The sequence below is a fragment of the Arachis duranensis genome, chromosome 2 (assembly GCF_000817695.3).
Source record: "Arachis duranensis cultivar V14167 chromosome 2, aradu.V14167.gnm2.J7QH, whole genome shotgun sequence".
Taxonomy (NCBI): Eukaryota; Viridiplantae; Streptophyta; class Magnoliopsida; order Fabales; family Fabaceae; genus Arachis; species Arachis duranensis.
In genome coordinates, this window is record NC_029773.3 from 1,000,361 (window position 1) to 1,024,286 (window position 23,926).

Below are 23,926 nucleotides of genomic sequence, written 5' to 3' on the forward strand. Positions count from 1 at the left end.
AAATATCTTCAAAAAATATTCAACTAGTATATTTGTATATATTTATAAGTATTTGACATATTTTTCTACTAGAATATTCAACTACCAAAATAATTAAATTTTTTAAACTGAATAATAAAGTTTCTCAAAAAAGAATAATCAACCTTTTTAAAAAGCAAAATAGTCAATCTTTTCATACATATAAAAAATTAACTACCAATCAAGTATTACTATATTTTTATGCTTTTATTTGTGCTTTGATTACAAATATGAATAACTATAAATATAAATATGAAATCCATATATTCATATGAATAGTTAATTGCTCCTTATATCTCGGGTCTTCTTGGCATGGATGCATATTTCCTATTGCTATTTATAACAAATGCAAAAACGGGAGGAGAACAACATAACTACGCTTAATATGTTTTCTTAAGGTTGTCAGATATAAAATAATGTTTCCTATCAATACAAAGGACAGCTTAAATGATACAATTAAATAAAATCTGTTAAACTGGCAAACTTCCCCATTTTGACTAGATGAGTGCGTACTCAAGTAAAGGGAAAAAAAATACACATTATCATTTCCATTTTGGAGTTCAAAACTGCCAGCAATTTATTTTATAGGCACATAAAACTCCATAATTGGCTCTCTATAAGGGATGTTAAACAAAAAAGGTTTTATTACAAATTCACTTTACAACTCTTCCATTCGTTACTGCAGACACATAAGAAGGAATGACCATGTACCATTGATACAATTTGTCAATCAATTCCCAGACTGGAATAAGGTTCAATTCCACCCTGACAAAGAAAGAAAAAAAAAAGGAAAGAAAGGAAAAAGTTGCAACATAAATTTACTTTTGCACTACTGTATCTCACATAGACAAACAGAAAATTAAATAAAAAGCTTAGTAAATAAATAAATAAATTATTACTATTATTATTAGTGCATATTACACTAATGTTCCCTGAGATTGATGAAATTTATCTTGACCCCCATTATTTGTCTAAATGACATTAATCGCCCTTCCTACAAGGGTAAGGAGTTGGTAACCACTTAAATCTTAAGGGAGGTCAATCTATGGTTTTATAAGGGAAGATGAATGAAATTTTCCCAAAAAGTTGTTCCTTACTGAAGGATACATAGAATTTAAACAAAGGAAAGCAGCATATATTTATTCAATGAGGAAATTCTGTTATACACAATTACACACTAATCTATTAACAAATAAGTCATCTGAAGAATACAAATGTACAAAACGAATGCAAGCATGCAAGTATTTAAATTGTGAGGGATGAAATGTACAGTGAGATATCATATATGCAACCAAAATTGTTTTACAGAAATATGCTACTCACTGAGCAGTCATCATGAACACGCCATACAGTCTCGCCCAGAAGGTTCGCCACTGATAGGACAGTTAGCTGTGGAAAATAATTCTGTTCCGCCACTGGAATTGTATTCGTTATGATGACTTCTTGAAACAAGCCGCTTGACAACCTTTCTATAGCAGGAGGACTGCAAAGGCAAAAATGTTGCACGTGTGAAAATGCTAGAAATAGAAAAAAACTCTCATTCACTTATACAAATAGAAGAAACACAAAAGCAACAAAACAAAAGAGAAACTACACAACCCAGAAAGATCTGCATACTAGTGCCATTTAAAGCACATTTTCTACTGTTATCAAAGGAAAAATAAAGAGGGTTAGAATACAGTCACTGCGATCCCTAGCGAAACCACTCTCAAACACTCCTAACAAAGATTAAGTCTAGTATTCATAACTGCAGAAATACCAACTTTGCAACAACCTTTATTTTCACAATAGATGACAAATGTCTAAACAGATGCACATAAAGTTCGTCGTAAAAAATCATTTGAAATGCATAAACAGCACACAATGGCAAAAGGAAACAAAAACAGGTATGGGTCAAAAGAACTTGAGCCAGCTTATTTATTTTCCCTTGTTATATATGCCCAAAAAATGAACAGAGAACTCGATTAAAACTTCAAGGACCAATGATAATATTTGGCTGCAGTTGCACATTCACAAAAACTGTGACATGATTAATAGAACACAAAGATCGCTATACCTGAAAACAGCATGTGTACTGCATGCATAGACTTCTCTTGCCCCTTCTTGATGCAATAGTGCTGCACCTTTGGCAATGGTTCCTATAGAAATTCCAAATTTAGTCAGGGGGGGAAAAAAGGAGAGATAGATGATCAGAATTAGATAATCCTCCCATATTTCATCCAAGAGAAATTATTGAGCCAAACAATCAAGAATCTTAGAAGTTATATACAATCTCATGTCAAGCTCTTGAAAATAATTATAATAAAGGAATGGAGTGGTATATAATTTAAGCGGTTAGGTATAGAACTAGACGAGTAATTATTTTCATCTGTAATATGCATTATAAAATTATTGTGGTTGCCAAACAAGTTTGACAAAAACTCACCAGCTGTATCAATCATGTCATCTACCATCACGGCTACCTTTCCTTTTACATCACCTATCAAATTCATCACCTGCAAATGAATTTTACCAATCAGAATGCCTTAAAGGCGCTTCAGTTTAGCACTATATAAAAATAAGCTTTAGCACGAACTTCCAAAGTAAAAAAAGTAGTCATCACTCAGATTAGGCAGTGTTTCAAAACCCAAACCAGATTTAGCATACTAGCCATGAACTGGTCTTGTTAGAGGTTTGGGTTTTACTGCATAACCCTTTGGTAATAAAGGCTCTTGCACTTATTACCCGAACCATGTGTCATAAACCATCTCTCTCAGTTTTTATGTTATTGGGTAGAGGCATATGAATGACTATATATCCAAATATAAAAAAATAAAGAAACAAAAAAAAAATTAAGAGAAAGTTATAAATTATCTATATATCTATTCCATTTCTTTCTATCAATAATCATAATATCATATCTTGAGTAACTAAGCTGGAGCTTAACTGTTTTGATTGAGACATCTACATTCTAGAATCAAGAAGAGTACGGGATCACACCTCAGCAACATTATGCCCATGTCGCCTTTTATCAACAATAGCTAAAGGAGCATCAGATAATTTTTTGGCAAAAGCACGTGCTCTAGCAACACCACCAACATCAGGCGAGACAACTACCAAATCATCTGAACAAATAGTCTTGCTGGCAAGGTAATCAAGTATAACTGGCTGAATATGTCACAAAACAACATATGATTAATCAATGAACGAAAATATATAAAAACCACTAGGCAACACATATAAGTAAATAAATAAATAAAACACAAACTAAAAATATCATTAGCATTAGCATATCTCAAATATACATACTGAATGACAGGTAGAGACTACATCATATATCTTTTTATAGAATTGTCTCACTTCAATAAGCGTACTAGATATAATTCAATAACATCATTTTACCAATCCTAACTATTAATAAACTCATCTCCTGAACCACATAATCATAGACCTCAATGATTGTAATATAAAAATAGTGAAATAGGCATGTCGCTAGAAGGTTTCGATTTCATTAGATTTGAAATGTAACTTTACAAGAAAGTAGCAAATTATTTACCGGCCACAACTTATTAGATATATATAGCACTTTCACGGGCACATTAATATTAAAAGAATAAAAAAATTTCATCCTTCCATGCTAGTCTATGATAATGACATGACCCAAATAATATACTCTAATTACCTGTCCATACACATGATCAACTGGAATATCAAAATAGCCCATGGCCTGCCCAGAATGGAGATCGCAAGCGAGAACACGGTTTGCACCTGCTTCAGTAATTAAATTTGCTACAAGCTTGGCTGCAATGGATTCACGCCCTTGTGTCTGGAAGAGTAGTTTAAGATCATGTAACTAAACTGGACTTGGATAAAGAATATTTTAGCTACTTTCATCAACTTGAACTGTGACATAACATTTCTATAGCAATGTATGAGAAGTGCTAGGTAATAAATTTAGAACTTTAAGAATTTATGACTTCAGCAGCTGCTCTTTGGCAGTTGCAAGTAGATATTTCTGTCCGTAATTTTAGCATATTTTCCCTCATTTTCAGGTGGATATTGTTGTCAGTACATATGTTGTGTATTTTCATATCCACAGATTCATACTCCAAAAGAAAAATGTATACACTTTGAACTATATCCTATCAAGTCAAAGAAACTAACCAAGGGAGAGGTGTAAATAAGATAACTAGCTCCAACAAATATTGCAGCAGCCCACATTCATGAGAAAATAGCTTTAGACATGATTATGTACTATGCAAGATTTTCTAATACTATATATCCTAGTTATTGAAACATTTTGGTGCCAAAATGTATTGGGCACTACTGGTCATATATCCTTCCAACATATACTGAACCCAATTTGCACGAAACACCAACAAAGTAGGGGAACAACAAAGAGTACACACTTTCATCACAGTTGAAAAAATAATGCATATATCTTATGTATTTACAGAATTAAAATAAAAGCTGAAAGCTGACCTTTCTATCAGCTCTAGCATATCCAAAATATGGAATGACTGCAGTAATATTTTTGGCTGAAGCTCTCCTGCAGGCATCAATCATTATGAGTAGCTCCATAAGATTCTCATTGGCGGGTGGACATGTGGGCTGTACAAGAAACACATCACACCCTCTGACACTCTCTTGCAGCTGAACATATATCTCACCATCAGCAAAACGCTTAATCTTAATTTTCCCCAGCTGCAGCCCCAAGTAGCACGCAATTTCCTAGACAAATAAATAAATCACATCAGACTTCATGTTAATAAATACTTCTACAGTAGAATAAGCAAAGAAAAAAAAATAACAATAAAGCCTTGTCCCACTAGGTGGGGTCGGCTACATGAATTAAACGACGCCATTGAGCTCTATCATGTATCATGTCTATAGAGAGACACATTTATATGTAGATCTCATTTGACCGCCTCATGGATGGTCTTCTTAGGTCTTCCTTTGCTTTTCAAAATTAATGCGATACATATTGGCTATAGAAGATGAGGCTGTATATTATTTCAATAGAAATAAATAAAGAGATAAAGGATCAATGTAACTTCGCATACACCAATTCACATATATAGGACTCAATTCGCATACCCTAAACCTTAATCCAATCTTGCATAAACAACCTGAACCACTCTCCACTCTTTGTCTCGTATCAGCTCCCGGCTTTCAACTCTCGATATTTTCAGTGTTTACTCAATAATAAGATAGGACATGTTCTTGATTTGTTATACATATACTAACCTCCCTAGAGAGATGTCAACATCATGTATATAAACAAGGTCAATGTCACATTTTACAAAATACAAGTCTGGCAACCATAAAGTTCAGGAGAGACTAGACTAGAATGTAGTATGATTTTACAAATGGAATACTTTGCATAATATTAGTCATAAGAATAATTTTCTCTAGTAATCCTCTATATCTATATCTATACAAGTACAAAGGGAATTTTCCCATGGCTAACTTTTGTATTCCAAAATTGGCACTCTTTTCAACCTAATATAATTCAAAAAAAATAAGCAGCTAAATCTACAAAAAGAACCCAAATTTCTTTGCAAATTAATGCACGGAAGTGTTCTGCAAATTGAAAGGGTTACCTGAGCAAGAGCAGGATTTGCAGTACCGGAGAATATTCTGAGACGGGTATCATTCTTGTTGACCAAATCCTGCACGCGCGTGTTGGGCGCTACAAGAAAACTCGGAATGGCGGTTCCGCTGCCGCCAATAAGCATCTCAGTTTGATTGGTTGCTCTGCCATTATCGAACTTCAACGGCTCTATGAGCTTGCACCTCTGCAACCACCAAACTAATCAATCAACAACAACTTTCATTTTTCTTTGCACAAAATCAAGAATGAATTAGGTCAGTGAGTTGTTGACTTACGACGGCGTTTTGGTGAGAGAATCGAGGGAGAGGATTGATTGGAGCGGAACGACGACGTGGCGAGGGAAGAGTGAAGGCGGAGGAAGAAGCAGAGTGGGAGTGGAGTAGAGTAGACATCGCGACACGAAGCCTGTGTTTCCAGTGACCGGTGAATTCGGATTAGTTCAAGGAAAATCCAATGGACATTTTCGGAATTTTATTAAAAATTTGGATAAGATATAAATTGATATAATAAACAAATACTTAAACCCAAAATGGTCCTGAGATTGACGTCATGTACTAAAATCGTCCTGAAATTAAGAAAAGTGCACTATATTAATCCCGGACCCATTTTCCCTTAATGACATAATGACATGATTGGATGACGTGGACGGTAAATGACACGTGTCATTCCATTATTTGGTCACGTATAATGATATGATGATGTGTGATCAGTGACACATGGCATGTTGACATAGATGGTTGTGTCACATGTCACAATGTTATTTGGCTACGTGTTCGTTTGTACTACGTGTCGCAACAGTATTCGTCAACGTGTCATTTATTATGTCATCATTGTAGATGCACCAAATTAATCCTTCACTTTGTATTAAGTGACTCATTTTAGTCCTTGATATTGAATGTCGTGCACCAAACTAGTCCTTTCACCAATTTTTCTCATTTTTGTAAAATCTTCTTGTCTCGGATCTTTTTTGTCGTTGTTACTTGTTAGGACTGTCTACCACTTTCTTCTTTTCATTTTGTTATTTTTCTACTTTAGCAGTCTTTTTCACAATTTTTTTTCGGTCGGACTAGCTCTTTAAGCACAGATTGCTCCTCTCTTAACTTAACCAGCCCGTATAACACGTGCATAATTAGTAAAATTCATTTATTATAGATAGAAAATAAAATCTTGAAAAGTGGACAATGTAAGTACCCATAACTTTTTTTTCTCTTACTAATTACTCAAAAATTTTGTCTTTTGTCTAATAAGAAAACTAAGGTGGTTGAGGTTCTCTCTCAAAATAAAATAATCCATATTTTTGTTTATCGAAGCATAAAATCTAAATCCAATGAATCACATTTAGATTATAATCAAACATATGCATAGTAATAATCAAACACAACTATATATTATTAGCTGAAATCAAACATACCTAAAGCACATATATACAGCCATTCAAATTCGAGACTACTCCTTGTTTGAAGTTGAAAACACCATTAATAAGGTCATCAACAATACACTTAATCCAATTGTACTTCTTTGGATTGTCGACATCAATTACAAATGGGAAAATATATTGGGGTGAGAAGATGAAACTTCGAAGGATTATAGGCATGTGCAAAGATCAAAATCAAATCATGGTTTAAATTCTCTATAGAAAAATCCAAGAGGGGTCCAAACTCCATTGACCCCTTTGTGTTGCATATCATACAAGTAGTATGAAGAAAGTGTGGCCAACAAGTTTGACGCGCATCTCATGTCAACATAATACTACATTGATGAAAATAAATTTTGACAACATAGTAAACAAGATAATCAAAATATAGATGCCAAATAAATAACACAACGAAATGCAAAATACTTTTCTCCACTCCATCCCCTTTGATGTGTTTTTGTACACAATTTTCCTTTCTTTTCTATAGTGTCCCTATTTTTTGGTTCTCTTTGTACTCATTTTGGTGTAATCTTCTTTCGCATTTTTTAAAACTAGCAAATTAGATAACCAAAATCAAATAAAAAGGTTAAAACTCATACAATAATCAAATATCAAGTATGCTATAATCAAACATGATGTAATATCATGTTTTAAAACCCGGGCAGAATCAAACAGACTCCAAATCATATCACAAAAATTTAGTTATAATCAAACATGCAAAAGGTAACATCAACTTTGCTATAATCAAACAGGCTGTAATATCATGTTTTAAATACTGAGCATAATCAAATTCATTCAATATAATAATCAAACAGACTCTAACTCATATCACAAAAAATTCAATTACAATCAATTAAAAATAAAATTAAAAAAATGAGATTCCAACTCATATCACAAACAGACTCCAACTCATTTTTTCCCTCTTATGAAAATTAAAAAAAAAAAAGAGAATGCTGCAACATTCTCAGAAACTGATCTTTAGTTCTACTTCAACATCCGTCTCTCAAAAAGTAAACTTCATTTGCATTGAAAATTTTAGAGAACTAGAACATACAAAGCTATAAGCTAAGTTGAAATTTCTCGAGTAGAATACAAAAACCAAAAACAAATCAAGATAATACAGAAAGTAAACTCTACATGCTTTAAACATTTAGAGAACTAGAACACACAAAGCTATCAGTTAAGTTGAAATGTGTTGAGTAGAATTCGAAAAAAATCAAGATAACGCTACAAGAATTAATCATCCGTTCCTACTCATTATCATTTAATCAAGCTAAAGAAGCTCAAAACGAAGAATCAAATGCACATAATTACCGAATTATTTTGAGGTTTAGTTTTCTAAAGTAAATCCACTTACCTCATAGAAGAGTAAAAATAAGCTACGATCGAAGTCCGAAAACAAGTGAAGAAGTGCTCCGTAACATTATCGAAGAAGGATTCACCGAGGTTGAACAAGTCTTGTGGTTAAATATTCAACGAATCAAAAATCGGTAACTCAGTAAAGAAGAGGAGGAGGAGATTCGTGCGCAAGAGGAAGAAGGAGGATGGGTTTTTCGTGCGAGAGAGGGAGAAGGAGGAGGGGTTTTGGGCGCGTAATTGAAATTGAGAAGAGGAGCGTGCAGCGCGTGTTGACTTAAGTAAAAGTGGGCTTTGATTTTTAATTTTTAAATTTTGTATTCATATACATATTTGTATACAGTGATTGAAAATAATGGCTAAAAGTAATGTGCATGTAGCACAATTGTTTTTTAAATTAATCTCCAAAAAGAATTTTTAGTTAAATTCGTCTCTCAATGATTTTAAGTTACTCATGTTAGTCATTTCATCACTTTCATTGCTAGTACTGTTAAAATTTGCTAATGTGACACGTGAAGTGATACTACAACAGACACTTGGTAATTCTAATTGATGACTAATATGATTAATTTATAAAATTAGATCAAATCAATCCAAAAATTGAGGATTCTAATACCTCAAGATCTCCCTCAATTAGGTTTAGATTTGATCCAATTTCATAAACTTATCATGTTAACAGCCCTTCAATTAGGTTTTGATTTTATCTAATTTCATAAATTTATCATGTTAACAGCAATTAAAACTCCTAAATATATGCTGTGGTATAATTTAATATGCCACATTAACAAATTTTTACATCGTCAATAAAAAAAGTGACAAAAAAAAACCAACCAACATGATTAACTTAAAATCTTTAAAATATAAATTTAATTAAAAAAATTAAAGACCAATTTAAGAAATGAACAATCTTTCAGGAACGAATTTGACTAAACCCATACAATTATATGATTGATTTAATAAATAATTTTGTGTACTCTGTTTTTTATCAACTTTATCTACTAAATTGATAAAAAAATTATAATTTTATGTCATTGGTTTAAGAAAATTAATGAATAACTGAACTGAGAGAATGAGAGATCGAGAGCAAGAGAGGTGGGAAAACACAGGGGGGAGTGCAAAATCACATAAACATGATAAAGATCCCAGGATTTGGAACAAAGAAGAGTATCAACGGTTGGAGCTTGAGTCTTTCTCTGTCTTCGTCGACAATTTGCCAGCAGATATATCAGAAAGAGAGCTTTTTAATATGTTCAAATGGATTGGCAGAATCATCGACATATATCTGTCGCGGAAGAACAAGAATGGCCATGTCTATCTGTTTGCATTTGTGCGATACACTACAAAAGGAGGAGCTCTGAAAGCCGCTGCAGAGATGAATAGTATAGTACTGAGAGGCAGAAAACTGTTTGTTGGAGAAGCGAAGTATAGAAGGAGAGCGGTGGTTCAGAGTACAAGGGGCAAAGAAGTGAAGGGCAGTGCCAGAGAAAGTGATAGAGGAAACAACCCATGACCAAAAAGTGTGAAAGTAGCAGAAGAGAAAGAGGAGAGGCAGCCATCGAATGCCCCCAACAAGGATCCCAATAGCAATGGACGGACAAAGAGCATTGAAGTACCGATAGTGAATGAGAATATGGCTTGGTTGCAAAGAAGTATCGTCGGTGGCACGAAATTGCCGATCAATTTTCATGCTTTGCAGCAAAGGATCCACAATGAATGGCTAGGCGTAATGCACGTAAAGGAGTTGGGAGCATATAAAGCAATGATAACGTTTGAATCTGTGCTTCTTGCTGAGGAAGCCTATACTTTTAGAAAGAACGATTTATTAAAGAGAGGAGTGAATCTAGAAGAGTGTGGCTAGATTATTATGGAGTCTCATTACATGCATGGTCAAAAGATACGTTTCGCAGAATTGGGGAGCAGTGGGGGGAGGTGGTGGAGTGTGATAAGCTAACGGAATCATGTAATTCGTTCAGCGTTGGTCGGGTACTGATTGATACATGTGTTTTTGATATGATTAATGAATGGATGCACGTTACAATCGGTGCAAGTGAGTTTGACGTTCTTGTACGAGAAGTATGGGAGAGGTATATCGGGACGAATGCTTTCGGGAGAGCAAGCAAGGGATACGAGACGGGTATAAAGCTGATGGAGGAGAGATGCAGCATGAAGAACAGGGTGGCATATTGCACAACTGCGATGAGCGGGCGGAGGTTGCTTGGGACCAGGCAGTAATCCTCATGACGGTGGAGAATAGGATGGACGAACATGCAAAGGGTAGCTTTGTAAATTCACGTGAGATTTTGAATGAGTGGAATCACACGAATTCAAATTATTATTCTGGAAACGGTAGATACGCGAAATTAAAGGCAGGGGAGGATTCTCAGGGATCATTTGATATCAATGATGAGGTGGATTCTGAGGAAACAATATCTCAAGATTATTGTGTATGCAACGGTAACCAAACCAGGGCTGGAACAAGAAATGGAATTGGGCTAGGATCCAACAAGCCCATTAAGGGGGGAAAGGAAATGAGGAGGAAAGGGAGAGTAGGGCCTGCACGGACCACCCAAACCGGGTAGCGTGCCGTAAGGTGTTGGGTTAAGTCCCGCAACGAGCGCAACCCTCGTGCTTAGTTGCTAACATGAAGTTTGGAACCCTGAGTAGACTACCGGTGATAAGCTGGAGGAAGGTGAGGATGACGTCAAGTCATCATGCCCCTTATGCCCTGGGCGACACATGTGCTACAATGGCCGGGACAAAGGATCGCGATCCCGCGAGTAAGGCCTGCACGGACCACCCAAACCGGGTAGGAGCTGACCCGGTAACCACCTTAACCCGGAATGAGAAGAAGCGGACGGGTCACGCTGCTTTCCTCGCGCCAAGTCCTGCGACAAGCGAGGCTGAGCCTGGGAGGCCACTAAGGAGAGATGATGGCCAGGGACAGATCTCGTTGCCGGTGGGGAAATCTGCCGCCTTGTTAACCCGCCGAGATGGTGGGGTGCAGATCGTGGGTGCGGAGAGGCTTGAACCTGAACGAGTGAAGGTCGCAGGGGCTGCATCTCGCATCAGACCAGAAAGAGATCGTGGCAAGCAGCTCGCGCCGACGGAGGTAGCGCAGAAGAAGGCAACGGGGACGCCTGCAGAATGCCAGGTTGGAGACGGAGATGGATTGATAGACGCGGGAGAAGGAAGGCGGTGTAGAAACGGAAGGGGCATGACCACAGTACCGGTCCAAGAACAATGGGGATCCTGTAACTCAGAAGACATAACACGGGGTACTGGAGGTGCGGGCAATGGCAATGGAAGTGATAGTGTTACAAGCCGTGACGCAGCAGAGGAGGAGCAGAATATAGGTAGCGGTACAAGTTTGGGGCTGGAGGAGGGAGAAATTGTGATGGAGGAATTGGTTGCGGTAACTGGAAGTGCCCAGGAGAAACAGCGCGACACTGACCATCACAATTGTAAATAAATTGAACCAGGGCTGGGGGCTGACTTGGAGGGTGATACTGACCATCACAATGAAGAACAAAGACCAAGATGGGAAGCGAAAATGGCTGAGAACAAAGAGGCTTGGAAATTGGCTGTAGAGTCAGGTGCTCAGTACAGCGATGAGGAGGATATCATAGCTATCTTGCAGGAGCAGAATGAAGCGATTGCTCTGAAGCGACGGCAGGCGAAGCAGAAAGACAAAATACGAAGAAGCTGCCCAAAAACTTGTAAACAAGTGTGTACTAATTTTATGAAATGATTTTAAGTTCATGGAATGTTAGAGGGTTGGGAGGTTCAGGAAAAGTTGGTATGTTGAGGAATTTTAAAAGTAAGTTTAGGTTGGATATGTTGGGTTTAGTAGAAACAAAGAAGGAACTTGTGAATAATCTTGATGTAGCTCGTATATGGGGTAGAGACAGAGCATGTTGGGAGTTTGTAAGTTCAACTGGGGCTTTTGGAGGGTTATTGTTAATCTGGGATGATGGGGTTTTTAAAATGACTAATTGCTACAAAGGAGATAGATGGCTGTGTGTAGAAGAAGTTGTGGTAAAAGATAATTTTCATTGTGCTATCTGTTTGGTGTATGGACCTCATGAAAGAGCTGAGGAAAGAGTTGAGAAGGCCTCTATTTGGGATGAATTGAGCTATATTGCAGGATTGGTCCAGGTGCCGTTTTGTTGTTTGGGGGATTTTAATGAAATCCTGCATATGGAAGAACAAAAAAGGTGCGACTAGATTGTCGACGTCGGCAGAAGATTTTAGAGCATGGATCAATGATATGGAATTGATTGACTTGGCACTAAATGATCGAAAGTATACATGGTTTAGAGGACAGTCGTGCAATCGTATTGACAGGTGCTTAGTTTCTGTGGAGTGGACTGATGTATACTCGGATATGCGTCTAAGGGGAGGTCCAAGGGGTTTATTGGATCACTGCCCCTTGATTATAGAAGACAGCAGAAACTTTGATGGCCCAAGACCATTTCGCAGCTTAGATTCCTGGTTCACACATGACGGATTTTTGAGAATGGTAAAGGAAGAGTGGAGGGGATTAGGTGAGGTGCATTTCTTAGAGAAGATGAAAGCGTTGACAACACCTTTGCGCAAATGGCATAAGCAACATTTTGGGGATATAACCGAGAAGATAAAGAGGTTTGAGGAAGAAATAAAGAAGGTAGATGACATGGTTAGCAGTGGACGATACGATGATACAATGGAGGCAAAGAGGAGGGCGTTAGTGAGGTGCTGTGAAAAGTGGTATGTGAGGCAAGATGTTCACTGGAAGCAAATGTCTAGATCTCGGCATGCGAGTGAGATGGATAGAAACACAAGGTACTTCCATAATATAGCTTCGGCGAGGAGAAGGAATAACAGGATTGAGACTTTGGTAATTCACGGGAGACTAGTGCGGACTCAAGCAAGAATTAAGACTGCGATTCGAGACTTTTATAAATGTCTGTACCATCAGGAGGATTCTCCAAATGTAAGCTTTAGGGATGGATTGGTTAATCGGTTGGGGAGGGAGGAAGCTGAAACTCTAGAGGTGTTACCGTCAGTGGATGAAGTGAAAGAGACGGTCTGGGACTGTGAATCGTCTAAGGCTCTAGAGAGTAATGGGTACAACATGAACTTTATAAAAAAAGTATTGGAATGAAATTGGAACGGAGTTCACTACAGCTGTGATGAGCTTCTTCGAGACTGCATCATTACCAGGGGATTCTAATGTCACATGGGTAGCATTGGCTCCGAAGTTCATTGGGGTTAAAGAGATAAAGGATCTCAAACCTATCAGCATGGTTGGTTGTGTCTATAAAGTCATCTCTAAATTGTTGACACGAAGAATGAAGAGTGTAATGCCAGGTTTAGTCGGAGAATCGCAGAGTGCCTTTGTGAAGAGGAGGAAGATACATAATGAAGCCTTAATTGCATGTGAAACGGTGCAATGGTTGAAACTGAAAAAGAAGCCATCGGCAATCATCAAACTAGACTTTCAAAAAGCCTACGACGGAGTTAAATGGTGTTTTATTGATACAGTGTTAGAGAAGATAGGCTTTGGTAGAACATGGAGGTCATGGATTAGGGAATGTGTTAGAACGGCATCTATGTCTATCTTGGTTAATGGATCACCGTCGAAGCCAGTCAGAATGGAAAGGGGACTGCGTCAAGGCGATCCTTTGTCACCGTTCTTGTTTGTTTTGGTGGTAGATGTGCTTAACAGGATGATAGGGGAGGCGGTAAGAAATGGTCGTATATCTCCACTGCTAGTTGGTCGAGATAATATAGAGTTATCACACTTACAATTTGCTGATGACACTATACTATTCTGTCCGCCGGATGAGGAGATAGTCTAAAACTACAAGAGGTTGCTAAGGTGCTTTGAAATGATGTCTGCCTTGAGTATTAACTTCGAGAAGTCTAATTTGATACTAGTGAATTGCAGTCAGGAGTGGGCTACACGGATGTGTCGGTTACTGGAGTGCCAGGAGGCGGCTTTACCGGTGAGGTATCTTAGGATTCCCTTAGGAGCAAATCTGAGGTTCGTAAAATGTGGAAGCCGGTTATAGACAAGGTGGAAGAGAAGCTCAGCTTGTGGAAATGAAGGGTCCTTAGTAAGGCTGGAAAGCTAGTACTCATCAAGTCGGTTATCAACAGTTTGCCGATTTATTACCTGAGTTTGTATAAGATGCCAAAAGCGGTTGCACGTACAATCATCTCATTGCAGAGAAGGTTCTTCTGGGGGAAGGATGATGGGCGACTTGGCATGGCGCTTGTGAAGTGGGAGATGATCCAGACACCAAAGAAGCTAGGAGGTTTGGGTGTAGGGGATGCGGTGGTCCGTAATGCTGCTTTACTGTTTAAATGGTGGTGGCGGTTCTCAAAGGAGGAATGCCCTCTATGGAAGAAGAGTGTGTGTTCCTGTAACAACTTGAATCCAAATCACCTCCTGTCATCGCAGCAATTGCCAAAAAGAGGTGGTCCATGGAGAGACATTTGTCACCTGCAAATAGGGGAGCAAAATGTAAGGCAAAAGATGATTGATGGCCTTGCTATCGAAGTAGGGGATGGTAGGGCCACCAGGTTTTGGGAGGATACGTGGCTCCAAGTGGGAAAGCTGAAAGACTCCTTTCTGAGACTCTTCTTGATTTCAAACCAAAAAGGATCAGTAATTGAGGAGACGTTTACGCCAATGGAAAACAGAGACATTAGACCACATGCTTCAAGTATTGCAATTTGTTAGTTTGATAACAGAAGTGCAAGATAGAGTGGTTTGGAAATTTGACAAGGAAGGCGTTTATTCTACTAACTCATTTGTGCAGGTTTTGCAGGAGGAGTCTTTGGACGAGGAGCTACTGAGATATAGGTTCACTAAAGAAATTTGGAAAGGTCTAGTTCCGCTACGAGTGGAACTGTTCTCCTGGTTCGTGTTGGTAGGCAAAATTAATACTAAGGATCGGCTGAGTAGATTGGAAATCTTACAACAGAATGACACTATGTGCATGTTATGTAAGAAAGATGCTGAAAATATACAACATCTGTTTATTACCTGTGAGTACACTTGGCAGGTGTGGTGTGCTTGGGCCTCGACGTTTGGACAGGAGTGGATTATCCCCGGTACTGTAAAAGAGCAATTTGAGAGTTGGAAATCTGTGTCAATGAGGAAAGAGGTACGCAAGTATTGGCTAGTTGACTTCTTCTCAGTGATATGGACTATATAGTTACGCAAAAATGATGTCATTTTTCACAAGAAGACAACAGAGATTAGAGACTGCATAGAACAATCCTTCTCATATGCCACAGAATGGTGTTATAAATAATTCATATTGTTGATGACAATGTCGGAAATGACACGTGTGTTGAGCTCCTTATGTCAAACAAGAAATTATTTCGTTACCACTCACGAGATAAATAATAATAATAATAATAATAATAATAATAATAATAATAATAATAATAATAATAATAATAACTTTAATAATGATTAAGCTAATGACACACTTTAAGGCACTTCGTAAATATTCAAAGTATAGGTTTTTATGAAATTCATGAAACTCAGGAATTTATTTCCATAAAAACAACTGTTAGTTTTGAATCCTTAGCTTTCAAGTGCAAAAACCCTTTGAACAATGTAGTTTCCCTTTCAACCCAGACAAACTGATATGACATTCAAGATCAAATAGCAACTACCTGAAGATCAAAGTTGTTTATTTATGAGTGCAAGAGCCTATACATTTTAATTATTATTACAAAGGACTCGCTCTTAATTCACAAGTGCTATGTCAAAACTTTCTTCATGGGAAATTATTAAAAATTAAAGCATTTCTGAAGAACCACCTAGGCTACGATCTTTAAATGGTGATAATGTGGAAAATTCAAGCAACAAGTCTAAAGTTCATGAAGAAACTCCATATGGAAGAAGCGCCGCAGCCACAATACGACCTTCCTCATTCAGTATATTGTAGGTTGAAGCAGCATTCCTCTAGCAGATGACAAATAAATGAGGTATACAATCAAGTTTACAACCTATGTATCAAAGTAAACATTCAAATTTACTCATACGTACCGAGTCAACAGCTTCCAACTTCATGCCAGTAGAGCGAACAAACTGACGAAGTTCAGGATGCACTGGTTGAATGTATCTTCCACAGCCAATAATCAAAATCTCTGCATATATTGCGTCTAAGCATCAGTTTATGTAAATCTAAAGCAATTTGATAGGTGACCACAGCTCATGTATGGGATTGAAAAAAAGGCAGTATGTTGTAATTAAGTCAAAGTGGTTAGCTAAATGGCACAATAGAAGTGAAAAAAATACAAATAATAAATAGAAGAGTAGGACAGAGGTAGATAAACATAAATTTATGCTAAAATGGAGTGACAAATAATTTGATTAGTATGCATTTTGCCCTATATCCTTCTTGGGAACCTCTTTACTTTATACAGTTATGATAATGATAATGTAGTGAATCCATGGTTTACTTTAATTCACTTGGAAATTGGATGACATTTGAAAATGGGTGGTCCCTATAGATGCACTTGCACTTTCCAATTCGCATTGTGAACTTGAAGGTGATATGGTAAGAAAATGGAAAAGCAGGGTGACAAGCAATAAAATGGATAACAAAACGAAAATATCTAACCTGGAATAGGCCGAATAATTTGGAAGAGCGATAAGCTGCAACAAAAAACAAAATAACAAATAAGACATCGAGTATATTTCATTAATACAAGCTGATATAGAACTATAACATTGTAATTCATAGCTTCTTTTTTATTTTGCTGCCATTTATCAGAGGATATCATCAGTTTCACTAGTTTGATACTCATGAGTACTTCTTGGTTAAATAATTCAACTAGAATATGCTACCAAAGTAAAATTAGTCTTTATAAACAAAAAATTTACAAATAAATTGTTTGAATTGCTTTTAAATGAATCAAACTATTACTTTATCCTTTCAAATTGCATTTTCATAAGACATTTTTGCACAAAACATTGCAAAAGTTACATTTATTTTACGATTTAATTACTTTATTCTTTATGAATGTACATTTTTATGTAAAGTATCTTTATGTATCTATACCCTATGCAAAATTTTGCACTCCCTACCCATATTTGTACTTAGCATTGGTACCATGCCATATGTGGAAAAGAAAGAAATTTTATTAGACTGAAAAGCAAGACATCAGCGCAGTTATATCCTCCAGAAAAGATCCAATAGGAGAAAACACAGATATGCGATGCAGACATATATGAAGCAATCCATGCATCATGCTACCATCATTTTACTGCAATGTTATCAGAAAACACAACAATTCCACAAGTTCTACACGCCTACTAATTTTTCCCTTGCTATTGGCATGGTTATTTACGAATCTGAAAGCTGCTTATTCATTAATCTATGTCTGTCACCATATTGGTTATTCTTAAGCTGATTGCTGATGTTGCTGGTTTCTTTCTCTACAGAACTATTGTACAAATTTCCACTCAATTTGGAGTGTTGTTCTTTTGTGAAGCTTGCATTATTTTCCTAAGAGTGGGTATCACAGCTGGCGAGTTCAAAGGCCTTTAGTAGCTAAGTTTCTAGTATACAAGCATTGTTCTCCCTAAGTAAGATAGTGCAAGTTGGCTCAGTTCTCAGATACATTGATTATGGGCTTAAATTACTTAACTTATCTTTATCTTCTCCGGAGTGTGCATAGTAAGAGGGTTTTTTTAATTTTAAAATATTTATTAATTTATTAAAAATATAAAGTAAAATGGTGTCTTGAAGACTCAAGAGTAAGTTTTCATAGAGACAAACTATTACAAAATGAGGTAATCCACATTAGGTTGGATAAGTCAATTTGATCCTGACATTTTAAAATGATCAACTAAGTCCTCCATTACTCTAATTAGTCCTAGCCAAACTTTTGTCGCATATCTGTTAGTGTAATACTGAAGTGGACACCAATTTAAGTTACATGAACCAATCTCAGTCACCACATTGACCTAACTGTCTACGTTATCCGGCCATCACAGTTCACATAAGCACTACACTAACAATTGCGAGACAGAAGTATTTCCAGGTTCTAGCAGGAGTCACATTTCTAAACTATAGAACTTACTTAGACATTTTGAAAAGTTAACGACCATAGACTCATCCATTCAATCTCAAAAACCAAAATAGACACTACCTCATTACACAAGTTACCAGTTCATTCTATCATAAACCTTTGAGAATTACATAGGCTAAAAGGAAGAGGGCAATGCAAGAGAATGGTTATGAAAAGAAAACCAAAGCAGAAGCAAAGGGAACATGAACATATAGAATAGAAACAAAACCTATTAGCATTGATATCTGAGAACTTGTTTGCTTTCAAAGATAAGAGCAAATTTCCAACACAAAGCAAGCTCCCTTCATATTCAACACCATTCACAGTAAACCCTGTATCAGTATACCTACAAAATCGACCCCAAAAAAGGAACAATTATTCAAATTTGCAATTGTATAAATCCAATTTAATTGAACTGTAACTGAAACCCTACCCTTGGAATCGGAGGGTGTCATCGGGAACTTGGTCAATGAGGTTGATTTGATCGTAGAGAGAAAAAGCGCGTCGAAGAGAAGGCAAAGAATGGTTTTGAGGCTTCAATGGCTCCTTTCGGAGACTTCGAATGATGTTCGGGAGAGTCGTCACTGCTCTCTGCCTAACCCCCGCCATGTTTATTGGGATCGATTTTCTTTCTTTCTCACTTCTTCTCTCGGACTCGAGCTATACAAGGAAGGAACATTGGAATAAAATTGACACTCGTGCCCTTCATGATATACCAAATTACCAACTCACCCCAATATTTTCAACATTTGCAAACTGCCCCATGAATAGTAATGAAAAGAGCATTCAAATAAATATGCGTAAATCTGAAATTTATTTTAATTATTTATTTAAAAAATTCGTGTTGCAAACTTAAAAAATTAAATTTTTACTTTTTTAAGTCAACTCTACGAAATTAAGGGATTTTTGGTTTGAGAAATATTTTTTATTTTATTTCAGATATCGTTTATTTATATAATTTTATGAATAAATAAAAATAAAAATTATTTTCTACTTTTATTTTTATTTTTATTATATATTTTCTATTCAAAATTTTGAAATAAAATTGAAATAACAATACGAATTAAAAACACAATTTTTATTTAACTTAAATAAAATAATTTATTATTTAACAATACACAAAAGTGAAAATACTTGCTAGAACATGCAAAAGTTTGTAGTTTGTACCTTGATGATATGAAATTTAGAATTTAAAATATTATCTTGAATGTAAAATTCTTTTCCAAAATTTAAAATCTATTTGTAATTTGTTTGCTTTTGGAAATTTCATATCCTAGTTTCTTGCTACAAATTTTAGGAAAGAATAGGTTTTAGTTGTAAGTCACAACTTTTATAATTTAAATCTTTTAAATTAAGTCCCATACAATTATGTTTTCTTATACCATCTTTAAGAAATTGGATAATTTTTTTTATCCAATTTAATTCAATACCATTTCAAGTTACTCAATTATTAAATATTTCAAGTTACTCAAAACTCAAAAAACACCACTCAGGTATTTTCATAAAATATATTTATAAAATTATTCATTTATTATCAACCTTTAAAGATAATGATATTTATAAATTTTGTTTTTATATAAATACTATCATGTATTTTGTCACATTAAGAAATATGTCAGCCTGATTCATTCCATTTAACATTTGATAATTTAGTTTTCACAAGTTCATTTCACTTAAAAAAGTGAAAGAACTACTCATAGACCACAAACTTATATTTGATTACAGCTGCTATCTTAGTTTTTGATTGGAGGCTGGAGCTCCTGTTGGCAGGCTATGAAAAAGAAAATGAAACAAAATGCAATTAAAAATGTACATGATAAACAAGCTTAAATAACTATATGGATTTTACTTGATCGAACCAGCAAATACTTAGTCATAAAAATGTACATGATATTCTGGACCATTATAAATGAACAACTTTGATTTGAAAATGGTACATTAACAAACATAACATTCATAAGGGTTTCTTCAGCGAACATTGCGAGCTTTCTCTTCCCGTCCTATGCCCAATGATTTCTGGGCATTTGCAATACCTTCAGGATCTGCAAGTTTATTAAGTGACAACCATATTAACAAAAGGGATCAAAATCTCAGGTTTTATGGGTATTTCTTCTACCCAGTTAACAAATACTTAATGTGCAAGATAACCAAAGTATACTAATCCAGATAACAGAGCAGGATTGTCAACAGTAATTTTGATTTTGACAATAATAATATAGACCTCAGTTCACCATGAACTCTATACATATCATGATATTATCCATTGCTGTCTATAATATTGGCATACTTGTAATCATTAGAGTTTCGAATAGATTGTATCATGTCATTTGTAGGTTTTATGGCAACCCCTATTCAGCTACTCCATAATATCAGTACTCTTTGATTTTTAGCTATTAAAACTCTACTATTGTCAAATGCAAATATGACACAAAAATCTCACCAAATCAATTTCAATGATATACAATTAAGATGCAACATAACATGTTTACAATAATCAAGAGTTATCCCATTAGATAAAGTCAACTACATGGATCAAACAATACATCAGTGCTATGTCATAAATCATATATGCGTTTAAACTATTTATACTTAATTACTTTTAATAATTTCCTCCAAAAATTTATAGGTCTTCCTTTGCTGCTAGCTACTTACCCTCTATGTAGTATAATACAAAATTCTATCATGTTCTCTATATCTATGGCTGGCGTTACCCCAACTCTCTCTCTAATGCAATCATTCCTAATTATGCCTATTTTCGAGTGAGAACCCATCCATCTAAGCATAGTTGAGAGTATACATATAAACTATAAAGTAAAGTTTAGAACTGAAGAAGAGATGAGATGACTTCAAGGCACTTAAGGCAGAAGGGAAAAAAATGGAAATACAAAATGACAAGGGTTCTCTCCTATGCCCTTCCTCTCTCCTATATATCACAGACATCCCATCTCATTCTAGTACAGAGTCACACACCTTACCTGCACAAATTGACACGGTACTATGCTTAGCAAGCCCCTTTCCCCTTCTAAAAGCGATCTTTACAACTAAAGCCTAAGGGCCTATCATAAAGAAAAAGGTTCAAGTTAAGCTGTTAAGGGAAACTAGGATGCATAAAAGCTGAAGCTAGAAGAGCAAAAGGGAAGAAAAACTGATATGGAGCTATATTTAATAAGAAACCCTGAAAACAATTGGTAGTTTTGATTTTATGCATTATTTTTCCATTTAATCCTCAACTATGGATAAATGTACGCTAACTCTTTAACATACCAAAGAATTGTGTGAAGATGCGGGTGAAGAAGGTCAAGTTGCGAGAGACATCATATGCCATGGCAGGAGGAAGAGGTTTCACCAGCGTGTCAATGCTAAAAACCCGTTGCAGAAACTGCATGTAAAAGAAAATAATATTTCAAACTTAGGGACGAGAAATAATATGTACAAGCAAGAAGGAAACAATTAAATAAGTGATTTAATTCTATAATATCAGAAAAGAAAACATAAAAAGTGGCAGCATAACATCGAATATCATCTTTGTATACATACTACCGAGAATGATACCAAGTTAACAAAGCAGTGAAGATTACGAGCAATCCGAAGCTCTGAACTGATCACTTCACAACAATAAAATGACCAAGTTGCATGCATTAGATTCATACAAACTTTTCCCACATTAAAAATTGCCGAGCAGTATTCCTTTTTCTATGTATAGATTCTAGACAACAGGATTCATGTATCTCAGTCATAATACCTAACTTCATAAAATTGAACATATAGCTAACAGTTGACAAAGACAATCTGTTTCATAATAATGTTATCTTCAGTGGCTCCTGCACCCTCTTCGAGCTTCACTAAGCCCTCATTCTTAATTTTTATATCATATAAATGCTCCAAGAACATACAAAGAGAAACTTCCAAGGGAAAGACCATAGTATTACAAACCCTACTTGCTTTTACATTTTTAGTACTTCTTTCTTTCCATTTTCATGATATCTGAAACCTTAGTCATTTGCACACCAAAGAGAGAATTGAATATTATTTATCAGAATACCCTTATTTAATTAAGAAACATATAGTGAAACCGCTACTTCGTGTATTATGTTTAACATTGCTAAAAAGATAAAGTAACAAATATCATGAACTAGGGTTAGTAATCGACAATTAGAGAACTAGGCAAGGACATGAAACTCAACTCTCTTGGAGGCGCCACATGAACAATTGAACGAATAGGTTCTTAACAAAGATAAATGAAGTTGTAAATTAATAATATTGTCTACTTAATCATCATCATTATGATTTGTTCAAAATTTGACTAGTGAAATTGAAAGGAAAAGTAAACCTGAAAATTGCGCTGGAAACTGTAGCGAAGCTCAGGGTCAATCTCGATGGAATCGTCGCCGTCGTGGTGATGGTGGTGGTTGGACTTGGAGCGAGGAACGTGCATGGTGGAAGTGCCATTACCGGGCTGGGTAGTGACTTTGAGCTTAGCATCTTGGAATTCTGATTCAGTGTTGTTGTCGTCGCCCCTCCATGGCGCTGACGTCATCAGCTGCTTCTTCCCCTTCTTCGCCATTTCACAATTCTGGATTATCTTTCTTCACCTGCCGCTTACAAATAAGATAAGATAAATGGGCCTTTTTTGTATTCTTTATTTTTGGTCCATGGTTACTGCTTTCTGTATAATATAATCAGGTAGAAAACAACCAAAATATATAAATAGGAAAATATAAATTTTAATCATCTTTGAAATGTAAATTTTATTAATGCCTCGCTTCTTCATTTTAATCTTTACTTTTTGGTTTATGTATGTAGATGTGATGGTTTAAATTGTAATTTGTCTAAAAAATTAATTAAGATATGACTTATATTAACAGATCACAAAAAAATGGTATCGTAAAAACGAAATATCTTTTTGTCAATTCGGCATTTTTAAATAGTAAATTGTTTTTTAAATTAAAAAAATATATATATTTGCAATTCAACCTCCTCGAATTGTATTTTTCATTTTTTTTAAATTATTTGAAATTTACTTTTGGTGTATTGTATATTTATTTACAAATCACACTCATTTTTATATAAAACACCAAATTCTCCAATATTCTTGTATTTGACACTTTAATCCAATATATAAAAAAAAAATTAGTCCATATTCAATGCAGCGAAGGGAAGGAGGAAGGTCATTAACATTCGAAGCCAGCCTCATAGGTTCATAAGTGTAATTCTCTTGAGACAATAGCTAAGCTAAGGCCTCTCCTCTAACCAGAGGGAAAAGTAATAATTAATATCCACTTTGTATTCGACCGACAAGTATCAATTGTTCTCTTTCTCTCAACCATACTTTCACTAATAAAGAAATACCAATTTTTTACACCAATTAACCAAAATATTTGAACAAATTAATATAGGCTTCTAATGTAGGAAGGGAAACAAAGAGAGTGCAAAAATCCTACTGCCCAACTCTAACAAACACAACT

The 23,926-nt window shown here is 35.7% G+C and overlaps 5 protein-coding genes across 6 annotated transcripts; 2 read left to right on the forward strand and 3 right to left on the reverse strand.

The window, feature by feature from the left end:
- Positions 1 to 393: 393 nt before the first annotated feature.
- Positions 394 to 6,067, reverse strand: LOC107472664 (ribose-phosphate pyrophosphokinase 1). 2 transcript variants are annotated; one of them, XM_016092167.3, is made up of 9 exons: positions 5,887 to 6,067; positions 5,601 to 5,795; positions 4,480 to 4,728; positions 3,680 to 3,823; positions 2,998 to 3,165; positions 2,444 to 2,513; positions 2,075 to 2,156; positions 1,342 to 1,501; positions 394 to 783 (listed from the first exon to the last, which is right to left on the reverse strand). In XM_016092167.3, the coding sequence occupies exons 1-9, from the start codon at positions 6,001 to 6,003 to the stop codon at positions 745 to 747; spliced, it is 1,224 nt and encodes a 407-aa protein (XP_015947653.1). In that variant the 5' UTR covers positions 6,004 to 6,067; the 3' UTR covers positions 394 to 744. The 2 variants fall into 2 exon arrangements, with proteins under 2 accessions (XP_015947653.1, XP_015947654.1); XM_016092168.3 differs by lacking the exon at positions 394 to 783 and having other exon boundaries at positions 1,129 to 1,501.
- Positions 6,068 to 9,450: 3,383 nt separating this feature from the next.
- LOC107472810 (uncharacterized) lies at positions 9,451 to 9,891 on the forward strand. The gene has a single exon (XM_016092339.1). It carries the CDS (start codon positions 9,451 to 9,453, stop codon positions 9,889 to 9,891), a length of 441 nt encoding a protein of 146 aa, XP_015947825.1.
- A 2,040-nt stretch (positions 9,892 to 11,931) lies between these two features.
- LOC107472811 (uncharacterized) lies at positions 11,932 to 13,524 on the forward strand. The gene is made up of 2 exons (XM_016092340.1): positions 11,932 to 12,105; positions 12,526 to 13,524. Exons 1-2 carry the CDS (start codon positions 11,932 to 11,934, stop codon positions 13,522 to 13,524), a joined length of 1,173 nt encoding a protein of 390 aa, XP_015947826.1.
- A 2,528-nt stretch (positions 13,525 to 16,052) lies between these two features.
- LOC107472665 (uncharacterized) lies at positions 16,053 to 19,113 on the reverse strand. Its single transcript, XM_016092169.3, has 5 exons — positions 18,895 to 19,113; positions 18,691 to 18,807; positions 17,009 to 17,043; positions 16,432 to 16,532; positions 16,053 to 16,347 (listed from the first exon to the last, which is right to left on the reverse strand). Exons 1-5 carry the CDS (start codon positions 19,068 to 19,070, stop codon positions 16,261 to 16,263), a joined length of 516 nt encoding a protein of 171 aa, XP_015947655.1. The 5' UTR covers positions 19,071 to 19,113; the 3' UTR covers positions 16,053 to 16,260.
- A 1,174-nt stretch (positions 19,114 to 20,287) lies between these two features.
- LOC107472666 (uncharacterized) lies at positions 20,288 to 23,071 on the reverse strand. Its single transcript, XM_016092170.3, has 3 exons — positions 22,792 to 23,071; positions 21,726 to 21,840; positions 20,288 to 20,503 (listed from the first exon to the last, which is right to left on the reverse strand). Exons 1-3 carry the CDS (start codon positions 23,023 to 23,025, stop codon positions 20,430 to 20,432), a joined length of 423 nt encoding a protein of 140 aa, XP_015947656.1. The 5' UTR covers positions 23,026 to 23,071; the 3' UTR covers positions 20,288 to 20,429.
- Between the last annotated feature and the right edge of the window lie 855 nt (positions 23,072 to 23,926).

Bases quoted from the DNA above. Each gene is read 5' to 3' on its own strand.
- LOC107472664 (XM_016092167.3), bottom strand. From the start codon at position 6,003: ATGTCTACTCTACTCCACTCCCACTCTGCTTCTTCCTCCGCCTTCACT. The intron at 2,514-2,997 runs GTGTGATCCCGT...ATTCATTTGCAG, and splicing joins ATGGGCATAATGTTGCTGAG to GTGATGAATTTGATAGGTGA. The intron at 784-1,341 runs GTGAGTAGCATA...TTTCTTTGTCAG, and splicing joins GTGTTCATGATGACTGCTCA to GGTGGAATTGAACCTTATTC.
- LOC107472810 (XM_016092339.1), top strand. From the start codon at position 9,451: ATGAGAGATCGAGAGCAAGAGAGGTGGGAAAACACAGGGGGGAGTGCA.
- LOC107472811 (XM_016092340.1), top strand. From the start codon at position 11,932: ATGGCTGAGAACAAAGAGGCTTGGAAATTGGCTGTAGAGTCAGGTGCT. The intron at 12,106-12,525 runs GTGTGTACTAAT...GCTATATTGCAG, and splicing joins GCCCAAAAACTTGTAAACAA to GATTGGTCCAGGTGCCGTTT.
- LOC107472665 (XM_016092169.3), bottom strand. From the start codon at position 19,070: ATGGCGGGGGTTAGGCAGAGAGCAGTGACGACTCTCCCGAACATCATT. The intron at 18,808-18,894 runs GTAGGGTTTCAG...TCGATTTTGTAG, and splicing joins GACACCCTCCGATTCCAAGG to GTATACTGATACAGGGTTTA. The intron at 16,348-16,431 runs GTACGTATGAGT...GTCATCTGCTAG, and splicing joins AGTTGGAAGCTGTTGACTCG to AGGAATGCTGCTTCAACCTA.
- LOC107472666 (XM_016092170.3), bottom strand. From the start codon at position 23,025: ATGGCGAAGAAGGGGAAGAAGCAGCTGATGACGTCAGCGCCATGGAGG. The intron at 21,841-22,791 runs GTTTACTTTTCC...TTTTACATGCAG, and splicing joins GTTTCCAGCGCAATTTTCAG to TTTCTGCAACGGGTTTTTAG. The intron at 20,504-21,725 runs GTATGTTAAAGA...ATAAACTTGCAG, and splicing joins CATCTTCACACAATTCTTTG to ATCCTGAAGGTATTGCAAAT.